This window comes from Lates calcarifer, linkage group LG12 (genome assembly GCF_001640805.2).
Source record: "Lates calcarifer isolate ASB-BC8 linkage group LG12, TLL_Latcal_v3, whole genome shotgun sequence".
Lineage (NCBI taxonomy): Eukaryota > Metazoa > Chordata > Actinopteri > Centropomidae > Lates > Lates calcarifer.
In genome coordinates this window covers 24,314,315-24,338,560 of record NC_066844.1, presented here as the reverse complement: position 1 = coordinate 24,338,560, position 24,246 = coordinate 24,314,315, and the positions used below count along the sequence as shown (strand labels likewise).

Sequence of the window (24,246 nt, the reverse complement as noted above, 5' to 3'; positions counted from 1 at the left end):
AAAATCACTCTGACATTACTGTTGTTGATGTTTTGGTTGATCTGAGAAGTAAATTCCCTGCGACAGTGCCGACTTACTGCTCCCCTCTGCATCCAGACTGATCCTACTCCATTCAGCTGCTTAAACATTGTTTTTTTTTTTTTTGTTTGGTTGTTTTTTTTTTTTTTTTAATCTCAAATTAGTCTAAACACAAGATATGAGCAGAGTTTAACTTCTCCCTTGCTAGTGTAGCTCCACAGTAGGAGACCTCTGAGGAGCCTCACTCACAGAGACAGAACTATTAATTATATCCGAGCCTCAATTAGACAACACTCTGTTTTAGTCTGACTCGGATGTTCATGTGTACGCTCTTGTGGACTGCAGCTCCTGCAAAGGCTCATATTCACATTTAAACTATTAATGTATAGTGCTGTGGGTCATGGCACTATTCTTCATGGCATATTGTCTTAAATTGCTGCTGCTGCTGTGCTGGCGTCGCTGTATGCATGACTTATGCAGACCACAAGCAGATGTTTTAGTATGACCGTGTAATCCTTTACTGCAGCTCGGGACACAGCAGCTCTGTATACATGGACACGTATGGCTTGTTTTACAACCTGCTGCTGACGGTCTTTATGTAAGCATAATGATACACTGACAAGGACGTGTAAATGGAGAATATATAGAAGCATGGAGTAATTGCTCTGGTTTCACAAGAGTAGTGCTGGGCTTCACTGAGTCATTCCTAATTATATTTTCACTCCCTGTACTTGCTGGAGATAGACATTTTGATGTTGTGCAATGTGCAGTGATGAGGTTATAACTTTTTGTGTTGAGCGTTGGAGGGGAAAAAAAAAACACAAAAGGGAAAAAAGTTCACTTAGAGACTGCTAGATGTTCTTTAAAAATAGGTGAATTGACCTCCGACTCAGAAAATGGGTCACTTTGTTTAGTGAAACTTAATTGCAATTGCAGTTAAGAAAATAGCCTTTTTTCTGATTGGTCTGCTATCAGCTGGGAGGCTGTTTCACCTGTAATTTTCATTTAATCTCCACTCTTCTTTTGTTACATAACCTTTCTAAAGGCGGGTTGCCAAACATGTCGGTTGTGCTCGTTTGCTCTTTGAATCTACATCAGTCTAGAAAAGTGACTGAACCCTGAGCGGTGCAGCTACGCAGATGTTTGCGCTAACGCCACAATATCTCTCATCTTCCAGCTGAAAGAGAGCTCAGTGTGGGTGTGGTGGTTTTTGGACTCTCTTCCTGCTGGCTGCTAAATGCCTCTCGCCTCCTCCCCTGTTTGGGTGGTTGGTTTTCCACTAGCTCGTTATCCCACAGTCATCCATCCATCAGCATCTCAGCGGCCCATGAGCGATAGGGCACGTACACTGCCTGAAGACGAGGGAGAAGAAAGGCTGTGAATACTGAATTTGACTCTGAGTACAGAAACGGTGGTGAGCCCTCCAGTGCCTCAGTAGTGCTATCAAATGCAAACCACACCCCAAACCTCTGTTTCTTTTTAGATAAGGTCATGAGCTGTGAGAGATTGGATTTGACATAAATTCAGCTTTATTTTGGTTTTTCACGTCATATTTCAAGGATGGAAAAAAAAGCCCACTCACATAGCCCACACGGTGTATTTGCAGGAGATAAAGGGATCTTCCTCTGCATCACAAACCGCCGCTTGTTGTTATTTTGTTTTACACGGCCTTGCCTGGTTCTGATCACAGAGGATAGAACAGATCCAGTAATCATTTGGATCTGTCTTAATCCCTGTGGCCCATGCCATGGTTGTTACACGGAGCAGAGCACGCCACCACCCAGCCACAGATCAGCTGTCAGAGCAGGCCATTTTATCAGACTCCCCTCCCTTTGCTCCTCTCTCAACCCATCTGAGTACAGAGATCTGGCCAGAGTGATAACAAGTGGTGAGGCTTTTAACAGCTTCCACCATCATTCCACTAGTGGAGGCTTCAGGAAAGCAGTAAAAATGCCACAGGGAGAGTGAAATGAAATGACCTTGTAAATGTTGGTGTAAAAGTAACTCTAGATATGCAGGGTTTTTAGCAGGGCATTAAAGAGCGAAAGATGTTGTATTTTTGTTGCTGTGCAGAATGCTGTGCTTTTCATCCCTGCGTATTGACAAGTTTTGATCCCTGTACTCTCCCCACAGAAAAGGAGACCAACCTCAGGTCTTTCATCCTGAGGGATCTGCTGCCGTCATCAGTTGACAGTTATTACAGATACACCGGCTCTCTGACCACACCACCCTGCAGCAAGGTAGTGGAGTGGATCATCTTCTCCAGGCCTGTGTATCTGTCCCAGTCGCAGGTGCGTTCAGTCTTCTCACACACACACACACACACACACACACACACACACACACACACTCATGCCCAGACAGCTATATTCTCCATGCACAGTCAGATCCCATTTGCACATAGTCAGTGGATCACTTGCTGTCCCACAGTGTCGGCGCACAACCAATTTTTCCCCTCATCTACCTCTCCTCTTTCCTCCCTTCACCCTCGTTCCTCCCCAACTACTCTGCATATGAAACCATAACTGCCTATATAGAGGATGATTAAGCGGGAAGGGGGAGCCAATTACTGGCATTTGAATGCCAGTAAGTGTGAGATAGCTCTTATATATCATATATCATACTGTTGGTCTGTGACAGTTACTATAGGCTCTTAAATAGAATGTATTTAAATGCTCATTAATTAGAATTATCGCAGTAACAGTTTAACATACGTTTAATGAGAATGTAGCATTTTACAACAGTCACCTATGTGCTGTACAGCAGCTTACCTCCGACTGGTTCAGCTATTGTGATTTTGAGAGATAATGTATGCCAAATCATGCCCCACGCTTTTTGCTGATCCCATACACAGTCCTTTGCTGCATCTTTTATACATACAATTCTTGGGTTACCCAGCTGCATATCCTCTAGAGCGTTCTGTGCAGTAGAAATTTGCAGGGCTCAGTGGAATTTCTATCAGCTTGCAGGAGGACAAATCTTTTGTTCCGAAATGACTTCTGCTGCAAGAATATTGACCACCGCTTCAATGTTTGTGACGCTCACAGATAGTCTTTATGAACCTGTAATTCATTTCTCCAAGCACGCATAGGACACATTGATTCCACAGTATCTGTAATGTGTAGTCATTACAGCACGCGGCAGGAGATCATTCATGGCAATCAATGGCCACAAATTTTGCCCCATTGAGAAGTTACAGCCCGGTAGGCGGCCAGGATGATGATTGAGGTCCGTGCCTGCTGGTGCCTGTGGTGTGAATGTCTCTTGCAAATACTGTGCTCCAGTTGTGAACAGTCGGCTACTGGCAAGTGGTTACAAATGCAGTCCTGCATGATGTATTCAGCACACACACACATAGTAACAAAAGCACTTAAATTTGCTTCAAATAGCTATTCTCTGGTTCTTCTCGTCCAGCTGGAGGCCTTCTACTCCATCTTTACAACCGAGCAGCAGGACCATGTCAAGTCCGTAGAATACCTAAGGAACAACTTCCGGCCCCTGCAGGACCTAGGCAATAGGAAAGTCTTTAAATCGGCTGTTAAAGACGCATGGCAGAAAGATTTGACTGAGATCCTGAGAAACCCCCACAGCACTGAAGCTTCAAGAGGTAAGTTACATTTTATATGGTTTATGCATTGTATCAGATTCTGATCAGCAAACATTGCATCCCATTCAAAAGCTACCCCAAATCATATCCCAAGGCTGTGACATAAGCCATAGATCCTTTTTTTTTTTTGCAGTTTTACTTACTTAAAACCTTCAAAATTTGTCCTAATGGACCGTTAGCTAAGCGCCTGCCCCTGCAAATTCTTCCTTTGACTAGGCCTTTTCTGAAGCAACCTTATCTATGCAGATGAAATGGCAATTGTTGCTGGCAGATTTTGTTAGCTATAGCTACCTAATTTAAGCTAATGATAATATCACGAGTCAGTTAAATAATGCTATCTTTGCCTGAGTGTTAAATACTTACAATTGGCTTGTACTAAAATGTATCCAATGTACCTCTGCAAAGAGGTCTTAAATATGCACTTGATGGCTGCATGCATAATGCTGTGCTAAAAAATGGAGGCTAAAGCTGTATGACCTAGGTTAAAAGCCTGCATCCTCACCAGCTGATGACTCATTAATAGCACAACTTCTTGCATTACAGTGTAGAACCAATAGTCGTAGTATTAAGTATGACAAGCTGGTGATTGTTGTTTATTTTAGGGCAAATAAATCTAGTGTTTGATCCCATCCTTACACCTCTGCATTTGTGTTTTTGAATTTGGAAAGACTTTTAAAAAAAAGACACCTCAATCTCTTAGCTCTGGCTATTAAAGAGTTCATAGAGGGGGACATGTAGCAGGCATACACTGGTTGCTCAGGATTGTGACCAGAACACCCTTAAACCACATAGGAAACAGAGACAATAGGAGTTTTTTCTAATTCTGTGTTGTAGATATTAGCACAGAGGAGGAGGTCTATTATCAACTCAAACATTAGTTGGCCAGTTCCAGTCTTGAGTGGGAAGTAGCATCTTCCTCTTTAAAATACATGAAATTGTATAAAATAATTGTCCAAATCTATCACGGACCAATACTGCCATCTATTGACAGTGTCTAATTCAGCATGTTCTTAGTTTAGCATGATTATTTTATTTAGTTTCACATATTGTCTCACAGTTGGTCATGGTGAAAGGTGAATATGCTGTAACTCCAAGTTAAATCATTCAGCAAAATAATTTCTCGTTCCGACTGCGACAAAGAAAAGGAAGAAGAACGAGTCCTGATTGGCAGAGACTGTGTTACCATGCCTTCAAAGGTGACGCCTGGAATAAAACAATACGGTTTTTGAAGATTTTTGTGTTGTTTAGCTAACACCTAGGTTTTCTTAAGTTATCCAGTCAAAGCTCAGTACAGTAATTAGCACGCTTATTCCGCCATCAACACTCATGGAAGCTCAGGCTGCACGAGTGCAACACCTAACTAAGAGAGAGTCTCTGGGCTTCCAAAGACTCAACAGCTGAGACACACCAGTACAACCATCGCCTGGCAACCACACGATGCCTTAGGGACGCATCCACCCAAAGTCCTCTGTGAGGATGTTGCCAGCTTAAAGAGTTTAATCTTTAAATTTCATTCATAGACGTCCTAGTATTCGTATTATAGTCATACAATACATAGCTTAAACCTGTTTGCTTCCACTATATCACATTACTCATTTTACCTTTTTATTTTAACCTTGTTAGCTTGATCATCTTTACATTTTTATTTTATCATTATTTTTTGCATTCATTTCATGTAGTAGACAGTAGTTAATAAAACCATCTGTATTTGCACCCAGTCATTGCTTCTATGTTTCTTTGGGAGTAGAGGACAAGGATCCCTTGAATCGTAAATGTACAAGTCTGACTGGGGTTACTATATCAATATTTAAATTAAAGAATTCTTTCCAAAATTTAAAAGTAGTTCCCCCCCTTAAACGAGTGCTTTTCTGAATGAATTCTGCAGTAACTCCACTATTGGGTGTCCTGTAATACCTCCATACTAATGTAGAATGAATGTGTCGAAAATAACATGGTTGTAAATGATGTAGTTGATGTTTGTATGTACATGGGATTAGCATTATCAGAGGAACACTGAGTGTCCTAATTGTACCATCTGCAAATCTTGCATATATTGTTTATGTTCATGATATGTAACTTAAAAATTTGACCACATATTCTCTTTCATACCAGTTTTTTCAAAGAGACAGATTTTTCAGCACTATTCTCTTTCTGGTCAAAAATCTAGGAGCTCCGGTAAAAATTATTAATGAGATCTTTGATAGTGGTTTCAGGAAACTCATCTTGCTGCTCAGCATGAAGACCTATTGAAGCTCAAATCAGTAGGTCACTAAATATAATAAGTTCATAGAAGGTAATTTTTTTTTCTCTTTTTTGGTAGAGTAAAAATTACTGACCAAGCACATTCTGATGTGATTAAAATCACCAGAATAATAGGTAATAATTTAAATTTCTGGAGATTTTTCAGATAAAGTTTGTCCTGTCAGAAAAGTGCACATCATTCTATTGTTGTTACAGCTCATTCTTATATCAAAGAACATATTAATGCCAAGCGCCGACATCATGCAGGGTTTGATTAGAGCGTTTTGGTTCGTCTCTCTCTTTTATGTGTGCATCTCACAGCACTTGCTTTAACAGGACAGTACAGGAACTATGGAGACTAATGAGAAAGGCTGCTGCTCCTTAAAGTGGTGTTGTTGGTGTCTAGCGGGGAGAATTGATTGGGAATGCTTGTGATGAAGTTGGAGCACTCTAACAGGGCCGATCGGCAATCATCATTAATATGTGGCACAGCTAAAATAGACCCATACAAATTAAGTTGTGAAATTGCTTTTGTGGCATTATGTCAGTGGGCAGAATGAATGTGGACCAGTATCTCTCCTTTTTTTCCCCTCTTCCCCTCCCTGTTGCTCATTTTCTCTTTGTGTCTCTCGCATTTCTATTTCTCTGTGTTAAAATGTAAGAATTCATAGTTGATGGGAGTAAACAGTGTCAGTCTTATCTTCAGTGGTGGCATCTGTCAAGATTGTATGGGGAGGGGCAGGGTGGGTGGGGGGTATTTATCTGCGCGCGGTAAATGATGGCTTTGCTTGTAAATGTTGCGAGAGCCAGGGCCACACCTTGACTGAATGTTCCATCACTGTGGCTTTTATAGCCATGAGGGTTGTTTGGCCATTAGAGATGCATAGCTAACCTCTCTGATGCAGAGTGCAGGTTGCAGATTATTTTGTGTGTGGCAGATTCATTGTTTGTCCAGTGATAATGCCAAGATATATAGGGCAGTATTTACTTTTAACATTTGTGTTTTCTCTAATACCTCACACCTGTACTGCATGCATAAAAAACAAGCTCTGTCATCCCATGTATACAAGCCTTTTCCTCATCTACCAAATATATCATGCCCGTGTTTCGAATGTGATTAATTTGGTTGATTTATTTAATTGTGGTGTTACTTTCATTTTAATTATCATTTGCTCTGGTTATCTTCCCAAACGGATAAATTGATATTGTCAATAAAATGACAGAAAATAGCAAAAAATTGCCATCATTATTTCTCAGAGCCCCGGGTGATGCCTTGACCTTGTCCATTTTGTCTGACTTAGAATAAAAAGTTACAACATGTTGAATGTACAATGATATAAAAGAGGGAAAAGCAGCAAATACTCACATTGGAGAAACTGGAACCAAAGAGTGTTTGGAATTTTTCCTTGAAAAGTGATTCAAGCAGTTGTCAGTTATCTAAATACTTGCCAGTTCATTTTCTCTCAGTCAACTAAAAGATTAATCAAGGCAACATTATTTAACATATAATAACATTTGATTTTGTTAGTTAGTGTTAAGACTGTGTAGTCACTCTACACATTTACAAAACATTGTTGCCGTATTGGTATTTAGCCCTGACATGACATGCATAACTTTCCTGCAAAGCGCAGAAAAATGCCAATTATTTATGTTAAAATCTGCCATATTTCTTCCTTTGTGTTTTCAGTGAAAGTCTTGTTTTTCCCATCATTATTCCAATGTCTGCACACAGCTTCTTCAAAACATATTGTACAGCCTTGAGAGGCGAGAAGCAGCGGAACGGCTGTTTGTTGACAGGAGTCAATTCATCCCCTTCATGGTAGAAGCTGCCAGGAGAAAGATTCATGCTCTGCTCTGAGTGGTATTGCAGGCTGAGGTAAAACCACTATGAGGCTTATTTTGGGAGGTTACAGTCTGTGTATTCACAGTAAAATAACAGGATCTTTTCTACAGCGTCACTAGCATGTTGTGTAATTTTGCTACTGATTACACACATTATGTACTCTTTAACTATTTGATTCGTACTGCGTTGCTGTGTTTGCAGTTGAACCCGAGATGACGCGACAAAATCCCATTTGAATACACATATTGAACCGTTTTACAGGAGAGCTAATTAATTTTGCTGCCAATTTGCCATTACTGTATAAAAAGGTTTTCATTAAATGAACAACTGCCTCAGATCATTGAAGTTTCTAATTAACACAGAGACGTCATGTTTGCTCATCAGTAGACAACATGTAAGAAATGTTTCCCCAGTTATTATGAACAAATTTTTACATTTTTAGCTTTAAGAATCACAACAGCGTTGTTTTGTACAAGATATTTATCTTGTAGGTCTTCACCTGCTGTTGATTAGTGTTATAAGTGCACCAGTACTGATGGTGAAAAGGATGACAGTAATGATTCAGGCTATAAAATCACAACGACGTCTTCAGTCGTTATTAAATGACTGTTGTTGAGCCTTTTGTTGACATCGAACATCCGATGGGTTATAATGCCTTTCACACCTGTCATACCTCATCAACACCCCAAGATTTTCTTGCTGTTGTATTTTTTCTCCCCTGAGTCCCTCTGACTGATTTCTTTCCACCCTGTCTCCCTTTCACATATCATAATGCATAATTTGCACCATAGCTTCCCTGTGCAAATGGAGAAAACTGTGGTGACAATTTCAATTTGGCAGAAACCCTGTGAGCACATAGTCAGTTGACACTAGATCCTGATTGCTGTTGCCCCGATGTGCTGAGGAGCATGTCCAGATTGTCCCTTACTCATACTGACATATCCCTCTGTAAATATCCATGCGGCAGTCTACACTGCCACCTTGAGGCTGACTTGCAAGCTTTCTATCATCCTCCTCCTGCATCCTGTTAAATGTTGCACAGCCACGATCTTGCAAATTAGGTATGGACAGGAAGTTGCAGTATTATCTGTACCACATGTTTATCGCTACACCTGGCTGTTTGGTATTCTACCTGGAATCTCTTGCAGTGTTGTGGCGCGAAAAAGACACAAGTGTCCAGACTGACAATGTCTCAGGTGTGTGCCTGACCTGAGTCACGACCCCAGGAGTGTTTTCATTATTGAGTTACTGTATTAGCCTAACCTTTTAGCGGTGCCTCAAGTGGAAATGGCTTTGAGTCATGTCAACAGCAGACAGTAATAATAGGCTTGTTAAAAGGCAACCTGCATTCTGCCCACACACGTCAACAGACACAAATTCATGTGGTCAAGCAGTCCTCCCAACCACAGCCTTTCAGTTTGGCCCAGCTGCATTCAGACAGTGAAGAACTGACACTGTTTTTTTTTCTTTTCAGTCATTTTTCTTTTCATGATGCTCCTTTTTCATACTCTCTTCTTCTATCTTCTCTTTCAGTGTGCAGCAGTGCTCCGGTGAGCATGAAGATCCAGCCGCTGAACCAGACAGCGCTGATGGTGAGCTGGGAACGCCCTCTGACCATTTACCACCCGCCCATCACCAGTTACATGGTCTCCTACAGCTGGGTGAAACGTGATGTCGCAGATGAAAATACCTTCACCAAGACTGGGGACCAGAGCATGGTGAGTATTATCATCAGCTGCTCATACCAGATCAAGGCACTATGATTTTTCTTTTTTTTTTCCTCTGTCTTTTTTTTTTTAGAGGGATGTGTTTTAAAGAGGTCTGATTGGTTTGCAGAGCCTCAGATGTATCTGGCAGGATCAGAAGGTGCTTGGATCAGTGACAGTGTGTATAGGAGGTGACAGGTTGTGATGAACTTTGCGTGTGGCTTTTGGTTGATATAAGGACCCGGACACTCCTCTGTCACTCACCTGTCTAAGAATAGGCACACAGGCCTGTCACACACGCTGACGAGTCTAACTGATAATATGTGCAATGCACCTGTGGCCTTTTCTCAATTTTAGCATTTTCTGTCATCTGTTTATTTTTATTTTTTTAGCATTGATTTAAACGCTAATCATTCTCTGAGGTAGGACTCTGTATTATAGGGTCTAAGATAATTTTTAAGAAAATCTGATTCATATAAAAGCAGTATAAACAAAATAATACATGCTCTTTTTATGCCTCCTTGCTTGAGGAACTTGGACTCAAGGATGAGGTCAAGCTTACTGTGATCTCACAAAACACGTTTTCTTTTTCTCTTTTTTTTGTGTGGCTATAACTCAAGAATTTACACGCTAATTACGACATTATTTAACACAAATGTTTAAAGGATAAAATGATGAAGGGATGACATTTTATATCCAAAAGGTCAAAGATCAGCCTCACTGTGACTTCATAATATTCTGGAAAAACACTTTTCTGGCCATTATTCAACGCCATGACTCAGCAACAGAAGGGGAGACTGTGACCATATTTCACACTTGGTCGGATACCGAATTGGTGACTAATCTTGGGTGCCCACCTTGAAACTGTGGTGATTGTTTAGATTGTCTGTGTTGTAGAATTTGCAGCTTCTTTGCAGGAATATGACTTCTGGTACAGGTACAGTAGATATACAACAGAACAAGAACAACAAAGCTTAACAAAGTCAAGTCAAATCAGCTTTATTTATATATGACATGGATGTAAACTGCAACTTGACTGGTTGGCAGAGGCATACAACCGTGAGGTGGTAATTCTAATTACTTTAGCAGTTTGAAAACCAGTAATAATTTGATAAGTTCTGGTCCGGTTTCAGGCAGTGGAGGCAGCTCTTTGAACACAAACTGGCTTCTTTTAGTAACAAATGCTGGCAACTGTGTGAGTGCAGCTCTTTAGATCTCTGCACAGTCTTTGACACCATTGATCATATAATTCTGCTCATCTGCCTTAAAAATTAAGCCATCACTGCGGTTCTTATGTATCTCTCCAACAGAACATTCTCTGTCTCTGCAGAAATATATCTTCCCGCTGCAGGAGTTAACGCCTACAAGGCAGTTCTTTTCACACTATATATTCTTCTTCCTGGTCACATATCTTTCCATTTGTGGGAATCCAACACCCAGCTGTGGACCTCTTAAAAGCCTGCTGACCCCCCACAGTCTCAACAGTCTGCATGACTGCCTCTTTGGATATACACAGCACTGGGGCAAAATACTCACCCACCAGCTCAGAGACTTGGGTTCAGTTCCCTGGCGGCAGTACCCCCAGCTTGGTCTTACGTTCCAGTAAACACAGTTGTCAGCATCATGGGTGGGAAGCTGGTGAGGGATGTAGCATTATTATTGCACTAGTGGCTTCTGCTGGTTTGTTGGAGCAACTGCACAGAGGGGTTGTGGTCTGAAGGGAATGGTATAAATCTTTAGCCTTATTACATCCTCCCCTCCTCCTAATGCTGAAAAAACAGCTAATGCAATAGCTAATAACAAATTACTGAACATTAACTTAGAAATTAGTTACTGAGGCTTTGAGACTCTGGGTGTTCCTTGATTACTGTTTTATCTGTGGATGGCCAGGTCTGAATGAATATGCATTCAGCCTTCCTGCAGTTAAGAACTGCCTCATAAATCAAACTAATGCTATCCTCAGCTAAAGACAAATGGGCATTTATTTCCTCTCTCTCAGATTATTGTTGTTCATTTAACTCCCGCACCCCTCAGAAGTCCATGCCTCACCTGCTGCTTGTTCACGAAGCTGCCACAAAAGTTGTCTCTGATGTTAAACATAGAAAACGTTTCAGTCTCCTCATGCTGGTTACTTTCTGTTTTTAGCATCTTTTTGCTACATTTACTGAAGTTTTTACTCCCCATCGGCCATCCAGCACCCTGAGGTCCTCTGACAGAGACGTCATATCTCCACAGCCTCTTTATTCTGTTGTCTGCTGTGTGAGACAAAAGAGGACAGAATATTGTCTATTAGGACACCTGTACTGTGGAACAGGGTGTGGCTTACACATCAAATATGAAGTGAAGTATAAGAGTCATTTTTTAAAATCTATATTTGAACTTTGAAAGTTGAATGACTGGTGAGATTTGTTTGACTTGTTAGGCTTCTGGCTTTCTTTAAAAAAGGGATTAATACAAATACTAGATTATTTCAGGAAATATCCTTGTCTTCCTTTAAAAGCTTTGTTTGTTTATATTGTTATTATAAATCTATTACCTGGCTAACTGAAAGAATGATTAATGTGTCCATGTCTACGTAGCTTCCCTCCCTCGATCATTCTCTTTTCTGACAGTATTCTCTCCACATCTCTCCCTCTCTCTCTCTCTCTCTCTCTCTGCTTGTCAGTCTTTCTTATTTTGCCCACTTCATTTCCATTTCAATTTTCAGTTTGTATCTCTGGACACCTTTATCTGAATTATTTTAGAGAAATAATAGCTCTGCAACACCAGAGGCAATCATCCATCCATTGTGAGGACCATTTCAATATAAGTAAAGCCATCTGCAAACTGCACAACACAATTAAATTAGGCAGGAAATTTGGTTTTTAAACTGCACTGAACTTGTGGGTCACAGACTGTTGACGAAACAGTGGCTCAGTGTTGTATATTTTCATTTTAGGAAATCTGAATCTACAGCATCCATCCTTCAATGTGTTTTCACCACAAATTCAAACATTACTTACAATATTTTTGCAATCTTTTCCTTTGCAGAAAGCAGTCATCACTAATGTGTCCCCTGACGTCCTGTACCTGTTCAGAGTGCAGGCAGTATGTCAGCATGACCTGCGCAGTGATTTCAGCCAAACGCTGCTGTTCAGAGGTAGTCATTATGTATTTTGAAATAATTTCTGCAAATCAGTAACATGAGATGGATTTTTGAAGTGCTTGCTTCCTCTCTTGTTTTCCAGCTAATACAACAAGAACATTTGAAGGGTCTCGTATTGTGAAGACTGGGATGGTGAGTTGACCAGAAGATGGCAGTGCAATTTTTTTTTTTTTTTTGTTTGTTTTTTTCATGTTAGTAACATTCATGTGGTGCTGTTGGGTAACCACTTTTTCTCTGCCTGTCTCCCTCAGCCCACGATTTCTCCAGCATCCTCAGCAGACATGGCTCCAATAAGCTCCGGTTCCTCCACTTGGACATCGTCTGGCATCCACTTCTCCATCGTCTCCATGGCAACGGGGATGGGCCCATCCTCCAGTGGCAGCCAGGCCACGGTGGCATCAGTAGTGACAAGCTCTTTGCTGGCCGGCTTGGGAGTCGGCGGAGGGGTCATCTCTTCTTTGCCCAGCTCCGTCTGGCCGACACATGCTCCGCAAGCCACTCAGAACCCCACCCGTCCGTCCGCCCCGCCCGCAAAGTCCAGCACCGAGCAGGCGGCATCCCAGGGCTCGGAGGCAGAAACCCCAGCCGAGGAGAACCAAGCTGCCCGTGAGGGCGAGGAGGATGACAAGGAGGGAGAGAGAGAAGGAGAGCAGGAGGAGGAAGAGGAAGAGAAGAAGAGAAAGAACAAGCCTGCACCTGATAATGAGGAAAAGCAAGGGAACAGCACTGTGGCCAAAGAGCCTTTAATCCCCACCCCCGCATCCACAGCCAAAGAGAAAGGAGAGGGAAAGCCGACAGTCAAAGGCACCACAATACCTGCAAGCACTGGTGAGGAGCAGTTGGTCAATGCAGACAAGATTCCCACAGATGTAAATGCAGTCTCCACTCAGGAGCCTCGTAATGACAGTGCTGAGATGCAGATTCCCCAGAGCTCCACACTGTCTCCAAAGATCAGTAGTGATGGGAGGAATATCTGGCCTTTCTCTGTCCACACTGGTGAGCACACCTCATTTCTTTGACACAGATAAGACATGTTTTCTCTCAGTTTACAATCCCTTCCAAACCGAAAAATCCTTTTCGAATTCTCCATAAGCCTTGTTCTCTTGTTGTCAGCTATCAGACAAGGCAAGACTTCGCTCCAAAGCAGAATTCTGTAAACACTTCCAACAGTTGTGAAGCCCAATTTAACATAACAAATAACTTGATGTAATACAGTAACTATGCTGGTTACCATCTTAGTAGAAGACAAAGCTCCAGGCTTTTGTGTCAGTACAACACAGAGGCTTGAAGGCAGAAGTGAGCTGGCTGCCAGAGGGGTTTTGCCTCGAGGAATTGCTTAAAGCATATTTCAAAAGAGTTTGCTTCAAGGGAGAGCAGTTTTAAAGATTGTTTTTGCCCGATCTTTCACCATCTTCATCAACATAATGTTAGAAATGGTGCATCATGAACACTAATTGAAAAGTCAGTGTTCATGCCATATTCAGGATTTAGCAAAATTAAGTTATGATCTGCACAAGCAGAGGAACTACACTGTGTAATGTTCATCTGAATCTGATGAGTTTTTATCATTATCATTCTCAAGTGATGTACACATGGAAGGAGTAATGAATGTGATTTACCATAATAGGCCTATAGGATTATTATTCTCTGTAGCTTCATTCTAAACTAAGCCAAATATTGAGCTTAGGCTCAGGTTGGGCTATTCTGGTCTATCTGTGCTTTAAAATTTGGATTCAATTTAAGCTCCTCACACAAATCCAAGCATGCTGTCTCTTTTGTTACAGACTATTTTGTGAACATAATAGAAGAAATGTGGAGAAACATTTGGTATTAGATATTTAGTGATAAAGATTGAAGTCCCTGTGCGTAGGATTTTAAAATTTCAGACATTCTCCCAGTGGAGGCATCAAAACAGAGACAGTGGCAGACAGCAATACATGCCAATACACTATTCCCATCCCTCCATGGAACTGACCTCCAGACACAGAGAGAGAGAAGAGCTCAAAGCAACACATAGACTGCACCAATTCTCACCAAGATTGTCAAACTTTATCTGTAAAAAAAAAAAACTTCTGCAGCCAGAAAACTAACACATTTAAGGTTGGAATATTAGTCAATGTTTGCTCATTAGAATATTTTTATTCATGTATATGTGTGTGTATTGTGTTCCAGACCGGACCACTTTGTCCAATGTTACGCGAAGCCCTCCTCCGGGGATGGGCAGGATGGTGTGGATTGTCCCCTTAGTGGTGGTGTCTGCTCTCACTCTGCTCTGCCTCATAATGCTGCTGATTGTAATGGTCTATTGGAGGTGAGGAAAAACTTTTAATAACTTCATTCCAGAGGAGACATTTTACTGCTATAAAAACTTTGGGAGAGCAGTAAAATGTCATTACATCAAGTGCTGTTACATACAGAAGTGCCTCATCTTGATGAGGATTAACTGAGCTGCCCTTCACCCACACTGACCTCATCCATACTTTTTTTTTTTCATACTCACAGTTCAGGGTTAAGTGACACACCCGCATACTTGTCTGGATTTTCCAGTCCACCTGCTCCACACTCAGGCCCATGTAGTTCAGATGTGTCTATTTTAAGTATCCATTTGCGCGTATCAGTCTCAACCAGTCTGGTAGTAAAGACATCTTCCCTGCCTGTGTGTCGTGCATCAGACCCATCACCCACCCAAGTGAGGGGTCTGGCGACCTGAGGGCCCTGCAGCGCCAGCAGGGGTCCCAGCTGTGTGTTCATCTGCCGGGCTAATTTCCAGCCACGCTATTGGAGCCCTAGTAATTACACAAGCCAAGCCACTGGCACATGTGGGATGGCTAATGAGTTACAAATAGCACTGTGGACCATTTCCTCAGCTGGTCCCAAACATATTTACTGTCTGTAAATGTTCTACTCCATGTTGGGTAGGATTTTGTTTGTTTACAGTCTGAGAAATTAATTAATAATTATTTTGGTTAATACTTGAAATGTGTTAGATGCATTTTATAAAGGATACTTTTTTTGAAGTGTGAGATCACTGCAGCCAATGTTTATGCGTCAACAACACCTTACTGTGGCATTTTATGGTGTCAGATAATATAAGACGGTGATATAAATAAAAGCCTGGTTATCAGCCCCATAGAGGTGTTAAAGACACAGACAGCTGAAAACAAGATGACTATAGTGGATTGGGTCGACGGATGAATTACTGAGAGTTGTGGTATTTGAGCAGAAGAGCAGGGGCAGCTTTGAGAGTAGAAATGGCCATCACAGCTGTTGTTGTGACAACTCAGACAGTTCACAGACAATGTCTGCTTCCCTGGGGGAAAGACCATGATGAAAGATGAAATCAACCCATTCACACTGTCTTTACTCTTCATGCTCTGTGTTCTCTCTCATGGTGACAGTGCAGCTATTAAAGCAAGCGATTGTCTCTGCTCACAGATGTTTTGGTCATTAACAACTTAATATCATACTCCATTTGATTTATAAATATTTATTTAAAAAATATGCAGTCAATGGACCATCTACTGAAGTTTAATATGCCTCTCTCATTTTTAGCTGGTCCATTTTTGCTTGTTTGGATAATCTTAGGTTATGAGTGTCTACAGTGGAATTAATTGCTACAGTTAGAGAACGCATCTGGAAGCCTCTGAGGCTCGAGGTGTTTGTTGAAAGCTCACAGATGTTGAACTGAGAACAAATCCCATCCCGTGTTAGTGACTCAGTGCCGCTGACTCCAGTGTTAAATGGCATGCCTAACTCCAGTTTCTTTACACCTGACACTCATTCAGAAAGCTTATTTCATTCCAGTTTCCATTCCCCCAAAGCAAACTATTCTTCTGAGACCCTGGGAGACAAGTCAGGGAGAAGGTGTCGACAATGACGGTTCGTTACCTGCACCACATCTACACCCACAGGGAGCCATTAGATTGGGAGGCGGTGACGCAAGCCAGGGGGGGAGCTCTCCTCCCCCCATTTGTTTTTCACCCTCCCCTCTCCCTCTTTTTTTTCTCTCTCTCTACATCTCTCTTTCAGTATTTTTTAAATGCAGTGCAACCTCTTTTATTTTTGTTCCATCTGTCGTAAAGAATGACTAGCATCTGCTCCCTCCTCTGCATCAAGTACAGGTAGGATTAAACCTGGGAAATGCTGGCACTGAGATGAAACATGGGTCTTTTATATGCATTCATTAGTATACATTTTGTGTGTGTGTGTGAGAGAGAGAGAGAGAGGAGGAGGATGAAGGCTGGAGAGGATGTGTAAGGTCCTAACTTTAAAGATTTCTCATTTAGAGACCATTTCTCTGTTTTTCAGGGGCTTGCTAAAAATGAAAGAACTTGTTTTTTTCTTAATGTATTACTCATCACGTTAGATTTTTTTGAGAAGGAAACTGGAATGTAGCTTTAGCCTTAAAAAACTTCCAACCAAATATCCAAAACTTATCTTCTTACAAAGCTGTAATATATAGATAAATAACTTAGGTGATCTCCATGTCTCAAAGCAGCAGGAACTACCTAGTGCTGGATTTCAAAACTTTCATCTGATCAAAACACAGATCAAATTTTTATATGAACATTAACTTTTTGAGCAGCAGTTGCTGGCAACAGCCATGAGTATTTTCTCCAGAAAAATGCACCTTGAAGTTGATTTTGTTGTCCTCAAAATGTAAGGGGATTTCTTAAAAGTGCTGTGTGTCGCCCTGGAGAGGGAATCGGGGGGAGGGAATGAGTTTGGATTAGTTGTCTTCGAGTTTGAGTAAAGAGCTAAATTTGGTGCCGCGCTGTGTGTCGCTGAGAGTTGTTTACCTGTTCCCTGTAGTCGGCTCAGACTGTGTTTCCAGGAGCCGCTCACTCTATCTGTGTGCGATCAGCTGTGTCCCAACTACTCTGGGGTTTTCATTAGCACTTTTCTGCCGTTCTTGTGTCATTCTCCTCAACATTTAGATGCTGATGTTGACAGACCGGATCTGAGAACAATGGGATAACGACTCCCTAATACACTTTACTGTGGCATTATCTGTGCTCATAGTGTGTGGTTTCACTGTGCTGCATCCCACTGTACTGCTCTCTCTCTCTGTGTCCCGGTAGGAGATTTTTCCAGACAGCTCACTTCTATGTAGAGGAGAGCAGCTCTCCACGGGTGGTGGCCAATGAGAATATTCCAGTCATCCCTATACCAGGTGAGCCATGTTTTATTCATTATATTAGAATATTCACACATGTAATGATCAAATATCCACAATTTTATGTCAAAGTGTACTAACACACAACTGTGTTACAGTTTTTTAGATCAATGATCCCCAACCAGGGGTACTTGTATTATATAGCATGGTAATTGTATGGTGCTTGTGTACCCAAGGGGGTACTTCTGCAGTGACTTTGGAGTTTGTGAAAACACTGTGGGGTAGCTCAATACACGCACACACACACACACACACACACATACACATATGTGTGTGTGTGTGTGTGTGTGAATTGTGTGTTTTATCCATGTGTAAAATAAAAAAAAATACCTAAAAGTAATGGATAAGCGGTAATTACTTTGGTAAAAGTAACTGTTACCAAAGAAAAAAGGTTAAATTGTCAAAATAGTTTACTGAAAGTAATGAATAAATGGTGAAATAGCTTAAACTAATGGATAAATATTTTGAATAAATTAAAGGGAAAAAGAACCACTGTTGTGGATGTTCTGGTTTTGCAGGGGAAAATTAATTTATTAAATCTATACTATTGAATCAAACATTCTATTATTTATCCTAATAAAGTGTGTCTTTAAGACTGAAACTGAATAAAATTATCAGAATGAAGGAGGAATCTAGACTTACTCTAAGTGATTTATGTCTGCCGATACAGCTCACACCCACAGGTCACTATTAACTGTTTTCAAATGGTTTTCTCTATTACCTTGATGTCCACATTTGCACAGTTTCTGTTCATTTACATGTGAAATGACTCTGAGAGCAGCTCTGTGGGAGTTGTGTGATTGGCTTTTCTTAGCCTCTAATGTTCCAGGCAGCAGTGCAGTGGCAGCTAGTCGATATCAGACTTTACTTTCACAGTCGCTTAAAGCTCAGGGACATTTCAAGGCTGTGATATCATCGTTAAAGAGCACAGTTGACGCCGGTGTTGACTCTGCATTCATTCAGTTTTTATTGCTTGGGTTTTTCATTATTTTCATTCTTTCTCCCTTTATTTCTTCTTGGTCTCACTGCATACTTGCTTTAAATTGACGTGTGCAAGAAAATGAAATTCATAGGATAATGACCTTAGAGGCTTAGAATTTAGATTACTTCTCTTCATAGATTTTTATAAACATTTAATTTTTTTTAGTATTAGTTTTAGTTTTTTGTCAACAGTTACATGTTTTATATATTATAAAAAATGTCGATATGAGACCACAGTTAAAAGTATAGTTGTAGTGCTGTGGGACATTCAAGTCCACATGTGAACTTGACTCTGTACAGTTTTATTTCTTATTATGCCTAATCACCCGTAGTTCATTTCAATTTCTAGCTCTTAAAGCCACATTTCACCCAGAACAATTCTGATGAAGTGATTAGACTGATAAGTCTCTTGACTCCAATACAGGGAAGAAAAGACATTTTGATGAATGAGCAGATTAACAAACCAGAATTCACCTTTACGCTGTAACCACTGAGGCAAGTGAGAGCCCTAAAGGCCCCAGCTGCGAGGGTGTATTAGTTAAGGCATTGGCCAGCGTCAGCAGAGATGACAGCTGGGTCCCCCTGCACTACTGTCCCTGTGTGATGGTGACCAGCCTTATCAGTGATCCCTCATGTGTGATTTGGGGCTGATTTGGCTCAGATGAGACAGATGCTCCCTCCTATAAATCCTCAAAATACTAATTTGTGGTGTTTGTGATGGAGGATGGTGTGCAATATAAAACACTGTTTTCATTATTTTAGTTTTTTTTCCTTGTCATCGCTGAGAAAGAGACTGTGGGTGGCGTACATCACATTTATCGCATAGTTGCATTAAAATTGTTAAAACATTAGCTTAATAATTAGCTTCCTTGTATTGCTGACACACTCTATATACTTACACGAGGAGATCACACACATGCTGTATACATATAGTGGCTAAAAACTAATCCCTGATAGTACAGGATATCAGCCACACACACAGTAACTTAATAACTGTTCTGTGTTTCTCCTGCAGATGACATGGAGGCCATCCCTGTTAAGCATTTTGTCAAACACATCATGGAGCTTTACAAAAACAACCTACAAGGTTTTGCTGAGGAGTTTGAGGTATGCTTTCAACACCACTTTAACAATGATCAATTTCTAACCTTTGCTACAGTATTTAACTAAGACCGCAGGATAAATAAAAGCACATTTGTCTGCTTTAGTCATGCTGACATTTGTGGTTTTCAGTAAAATGTGTGCAAATATCAAATGGATCGCCAGAGAATTTGGTAAAAGCTTTCATATCCACCTGAGGATGAATTGTAATAACTCGGGTGATCTCCGACTTTTCAGGTCAACATTCATTTAATTTGTCCAGTGCTTTGCTTTATGACCAAATACCTGCTTAACTGCTGACAATCCCGTCAGCCTGAGCTGTACTTCAAGTTTACTGCTAATTGGCACTAAGCAGGCTAACGTGCTACATTAAGATGGTTCACATGGCAATCTGCATAGCATCAGCATGTTAGCATCGTCATTGTGAGCGTGTTAGTGTGCTGACATTTGGCCCAAAGCAAAGCTGAGCCCCACAGAGCCGCTAGCATGCTGCAGACTTTCTTTCCTGGATTTAAATAAGTTGTGATAGACCACTTGGCACAGTTCATGTCCCCCTCTTCTGTGCGAATGTTGTCTCCAAAAGGGCCTGCGTCTGAACATTGGTTAGAGATTATTTTCTGCATGTGCTTGTGTGCAGGGTTTCTAATTTTGAACAGATGGTTGAGAGAAAGATGGAGAGAAAGATCAAGAGAGACGGGGGTAATTAGAGAAGGCCTGTCTGCTGGTTGACTGGATGGGAACACACTCTCTGTGTAACCAGGTTAAGGAACGAGGCAAAAGCTTCACCCCTGAGAGGACTCCTTTTAATTGGGGTCATTTGATGTGAATCCTGTGTGCATAGTTTTCAAATGGACCACAGTGAAAACTGCGCTGGAAATGAATGTTGTATTTCAGGGGGTTGGCTGGGTTGGCTGGGTGCGCCGTGGTGCGGTGAATAAGAAGAGAGGAGGGTCGTCCTGCTGGGGGTTTGATTTCAAACCCCAGTGGCCGTAAGCATCTGTTCTGCCGAAGTGCCTTTGACCGATGACTGAATCCCTGCCAGAGATTCAGCTTTGCAGTTCATCCTGAGCTCTGAGCTTTGTATGCACGGGGAGCAAGTTTGGGGGAAAAAAGTTTTACAAAAAATTAAATCAGAGAAGTTTTGCTTCAAAAACATAAAAACATGCAGTGTCTATGAAACCACTGTAGCAATTTAGATAAATATATCTCACTTACAGAGGGTAATTCTATTACATCTTCTGTTCTTGTTTAATAAAATCCATCTGTCTATTTCTTTCACACTCCAGGAGGTCCAGCGCTCGACAGCAGACCTGAAAATCACAGCAGAACATTCCAATCATCCTGACAACAAGCACAAAAACAGATACATCAACATTGTGGCCTGTGAGTCAGCTGTAAAATCTGATTATGATGTCTACTGCTGCGGCATCCAATAATGTTTTAATAACATGTTTTTATCCTTTTAATAATTCACACAAATATGTCAATGCTTTTCCCAGATGACCACAGCAGGGTGAAATTACGAGCGCTGGCGGGGAAGGATGCCAAGCATTCAGATTACATCAACGCCAACTATGTAGATGTGAGTGTGTAACCAACCACTTGACATGTCAGGATCATTCAAGGTTGGGTTTTCTTTGTGGAGATCGTACGTTGGGTTTCTTTTTTGTGTCATGAAAAGAATTATCCATAGAGCTAAATGCCATGCTGACTGCTGTATATAGAATATCAGTTGAAGCATCAAAATAATAAAATCGACAGACAGAGCAATAACAAATTGGCATCTATTTTAAAAATATTGACTAATATATAAATATTTACAGTTTCTGTCAGTTCTTGACCTACTAATGTCTTGTGTCAGTAAACCAGTCATATAAGCTCTATCAGGGGCTGTGGGTAATTGATACAATATTGATTGCATCTTACTGTTAACAATACTCCTCCACTCTCCTGTTTCAGGGCTACAACCGTCCCAGAGCTTATATAGCTGCTCAGGGTCCTCTCAAGTCTACATTTGAGGATTTTTGGAGGATGGTGTGGGAGCAGAACACTGGAATCATCGTCATGATCACAAACCTGGTGGAGAAAGGAAGAGTAGGCTTACTTCCATCTTCCACAGACTGAAAATAGAAAACAAATATGACTGTTTTTCCATATCATTCATTGTGTGCATTGTGTCCCACAGAGGAAATGTGACCAGTACTGGCCAACAGAGAACAGCGAGCAGTATGGAAACATTGTGGTGACGCTGAAAAGCACCAAAGTGCACGCCTGCTACACACTGCGGCGTTTTCTCATAAGGAACACGAAAGTTAAAAAGGTAACTAAAAGTCCAGGCTCATGCTGCGATTCAGCCTGGATCAGGTTACACTAGCATTTTTTAATCAGTCAACCAGGGAGTTTCAAAATAGAGCTTTACTCGATCAGGTTTCACCATTAAAACTCAAAGAAGAACTCCACTTTACACATCAGAAGTCTGATTTACCAGACCTCTGTAGCCCGCTCCTCGTCTCTGGTTGAGGCTAGAGACTTGAGGAGACATTAGATTCTAACAGCATAACACACCCAATTCTCTAACTGAGCTGTTGACAGTCAAGTTGCATTGTGGGTAATGTACACGCAAGGAAGAATAATACGTGAAATGAAAAAGACAATATCTTCTTTTCTTCTTTTTCTGCACTGATTTTTGATACTTTCTCTTAAAATGTCCATTGTCAGTCCAACAGTTTTATCAAGGTGCTATGCTAAATCGATGGAGTACTCTTTTAAGGAACGTCCTACCTAGTAAAGATGTAAGCACTGGGTAAATTGTTAACTTGGAAACATCTACAGCACAAGCTAATTAAAAACAATCAGCTATGCAAACAAAAAGTCAGCATCACAAACTACAAGATAACTTCCAGAGGCCAAGAGATAGGAGTATTATTGAGTGAGAGAGATCAGATCCCACAAATGTCACTAATGTAAATGTTTTGTAATTGAGGTTTATCGGTTTATTTCATTATACTGATTATATTCCATGTTGCCTCTTAGACTCTTATTAACATCTTTATTTAGTAAGTTGGTTCAGTCAACTGCACAGCACTTCCAGCTGAACAACTAATCTCTTCATAAGAAATGTTACCTGTTTTAATTTAATCATCTCATAGTAAACACTTAGTTATAATGACACTGATGATCAGGCTCTGTATTGTATTCTCACCTGGGTCCCGTCTGCTCTTATGTTTCAGGGCCAGAAGGGGAATCCAAAGGGGAGGCTAAATGAACGCATTGTTATCCAGTATCACTACACTCAGTGGCCTGACATGGGAGTACCAGAGTACACCCTCCCCGTGCTCACCTTCATCAACCGCTCATCAGCGGCTCGCACTGCAGACATGGGCCCTGTCCTGGTGCACTGCAGGTACGGTTCATTATTGCCGAGCTCCCTGGGCCTAAATGAGCGTTACTTACAAGTGTTAGCCTCTCACATTTGCTGACGTGGTTAACAGCTCCCTCTATGGGCTCGCTATTATCCTCATATTGCTTTTTGCTCTCTGCTCTTCAGTGCAGGGGTTGGGCGTACGGGAACGTACATTGTCATTGACAGCATGCTGCAACAGATCAAGGACAAAAGCACAGTCAGCGTCCTGGATTTTCTCAAACATATCCGCACACAACGCAACTACCTAGTCCAGACTGAGGTAAGAAGCCCTAAATCATTGCTTGCGCCAGGAAACTGGATTCCTTCCCCTGCATTAAAAAAGGTCATCTAGGATTAAAGATGGATAGGGAGTTATGAAAGCTGTTCAGTTTGATACTTTTGGCTCAGGTAAAGGTCACAGTTGCTGCAATTTCATTGCAACACAGCACAAACTTATATTCTCTCACACACCATAATACAGATGATTGTATAATGCCAGAGTTAGTCTGCACTGACTGCCCTCAGGCAGCAGTAATGTATTTTATTCTATAGCCTATTAGAGAATCATTCTTTCTGTGTCCTCCTTACCTCATGTGCATGTGCAATCGTGTTTTTAGGGCTCTGTTTAGGTTTTTGTTTAATGATTTAATAAACAAATCATGTACAAGTGATATGAAGTATAAGACATTTAAATGAGACATGAACTAAAACATATTTACTTAATTAAAAACATTTATTAATTAAAGTGAAATTCTGAATGAAGGACAGTATTTCTACATTGTGATTCTCCCACCGCTGATTGCAAGTCACTTTTATTTCTCTTTTTTTTTAAAGTCTGTTTTTATTCCACAGCAGCATTTTTCCTAGTGACCATTTTATTTCATACTGCCACTTTTCATTACAGTCTTTGTCAATCAAGACAAACAGGCTGACTGGTTGTGATTGATTGTTGCCTCCATAATATAATTGGCTCCTCCCTAATAAAAACTGCTGGAATTAAATGAAAGTGACAGCTTTTGAAAGCT

The 24,246-nt window shown here is 41.0% G+C and overlaps 1 protein-coding gene across 1 annotated transcript in view; it reads left to right on the top strand.

Annotated features, from left to right (window-relative positions):
- ca16b (carbonic anhydrase XVI b) overlaps nt 1–24,246 on the top strand; it is a 100,702-nt gene that overhangs the window by 68,913 nt on the left and 7,543 nt on the right. The window contains exons 7-21 of the mRNA XM_018686553.2: nt 2,152–2,309; nt 3,433–3,625; nt 9,243–9,427; nt 12,446–12,554; nt 12,643–12,692; nt 12,812–13,556; nt 14,733–14,871; nt 17,642–17,733; nt 19,733–19,824; nt 21,105–21,201; nt 21,318–21,400; nt 21,778–21,912; nt 22,004–22,138; nt 23,049–23,221; nt 23,366–23,501. Of these exons, the coding sequence (XP_018542069.1) occupies nt 2,152–2,309; nt 3,433–3,625; nt 9,243–9,427; nt 12,446–12,554; nt 12,643–12,692; nt 12,812–13,556; nt 14,733–14,871; nt 17,642–17,733; nt 19,733–19,824; nt 21,105–21,201; nt 21,318–21,400; nt 21,778–21,912; nt 22,004–22,138; nt 23,049–23,221; nt 23,366–23,501 (2,522 nt within the window). The remainder of the gene's footprint in view (nt 1–2,151; nt 2,310–3,432; nt 3,626–9,242; nt 9,428–12,445; nt 12,555–12,642; nt 12,693–12,811; nt 13,557–14,732; nt 14,872–17,641; nt 17,734–19,732; nt 19,825–21,104; nt 21,202–21,317; nt 21,401–21,777; nt 21,913–22,003; nt 22,139–23,048; nt 23,222–23,365; nt 23,502–24,246) is intronic.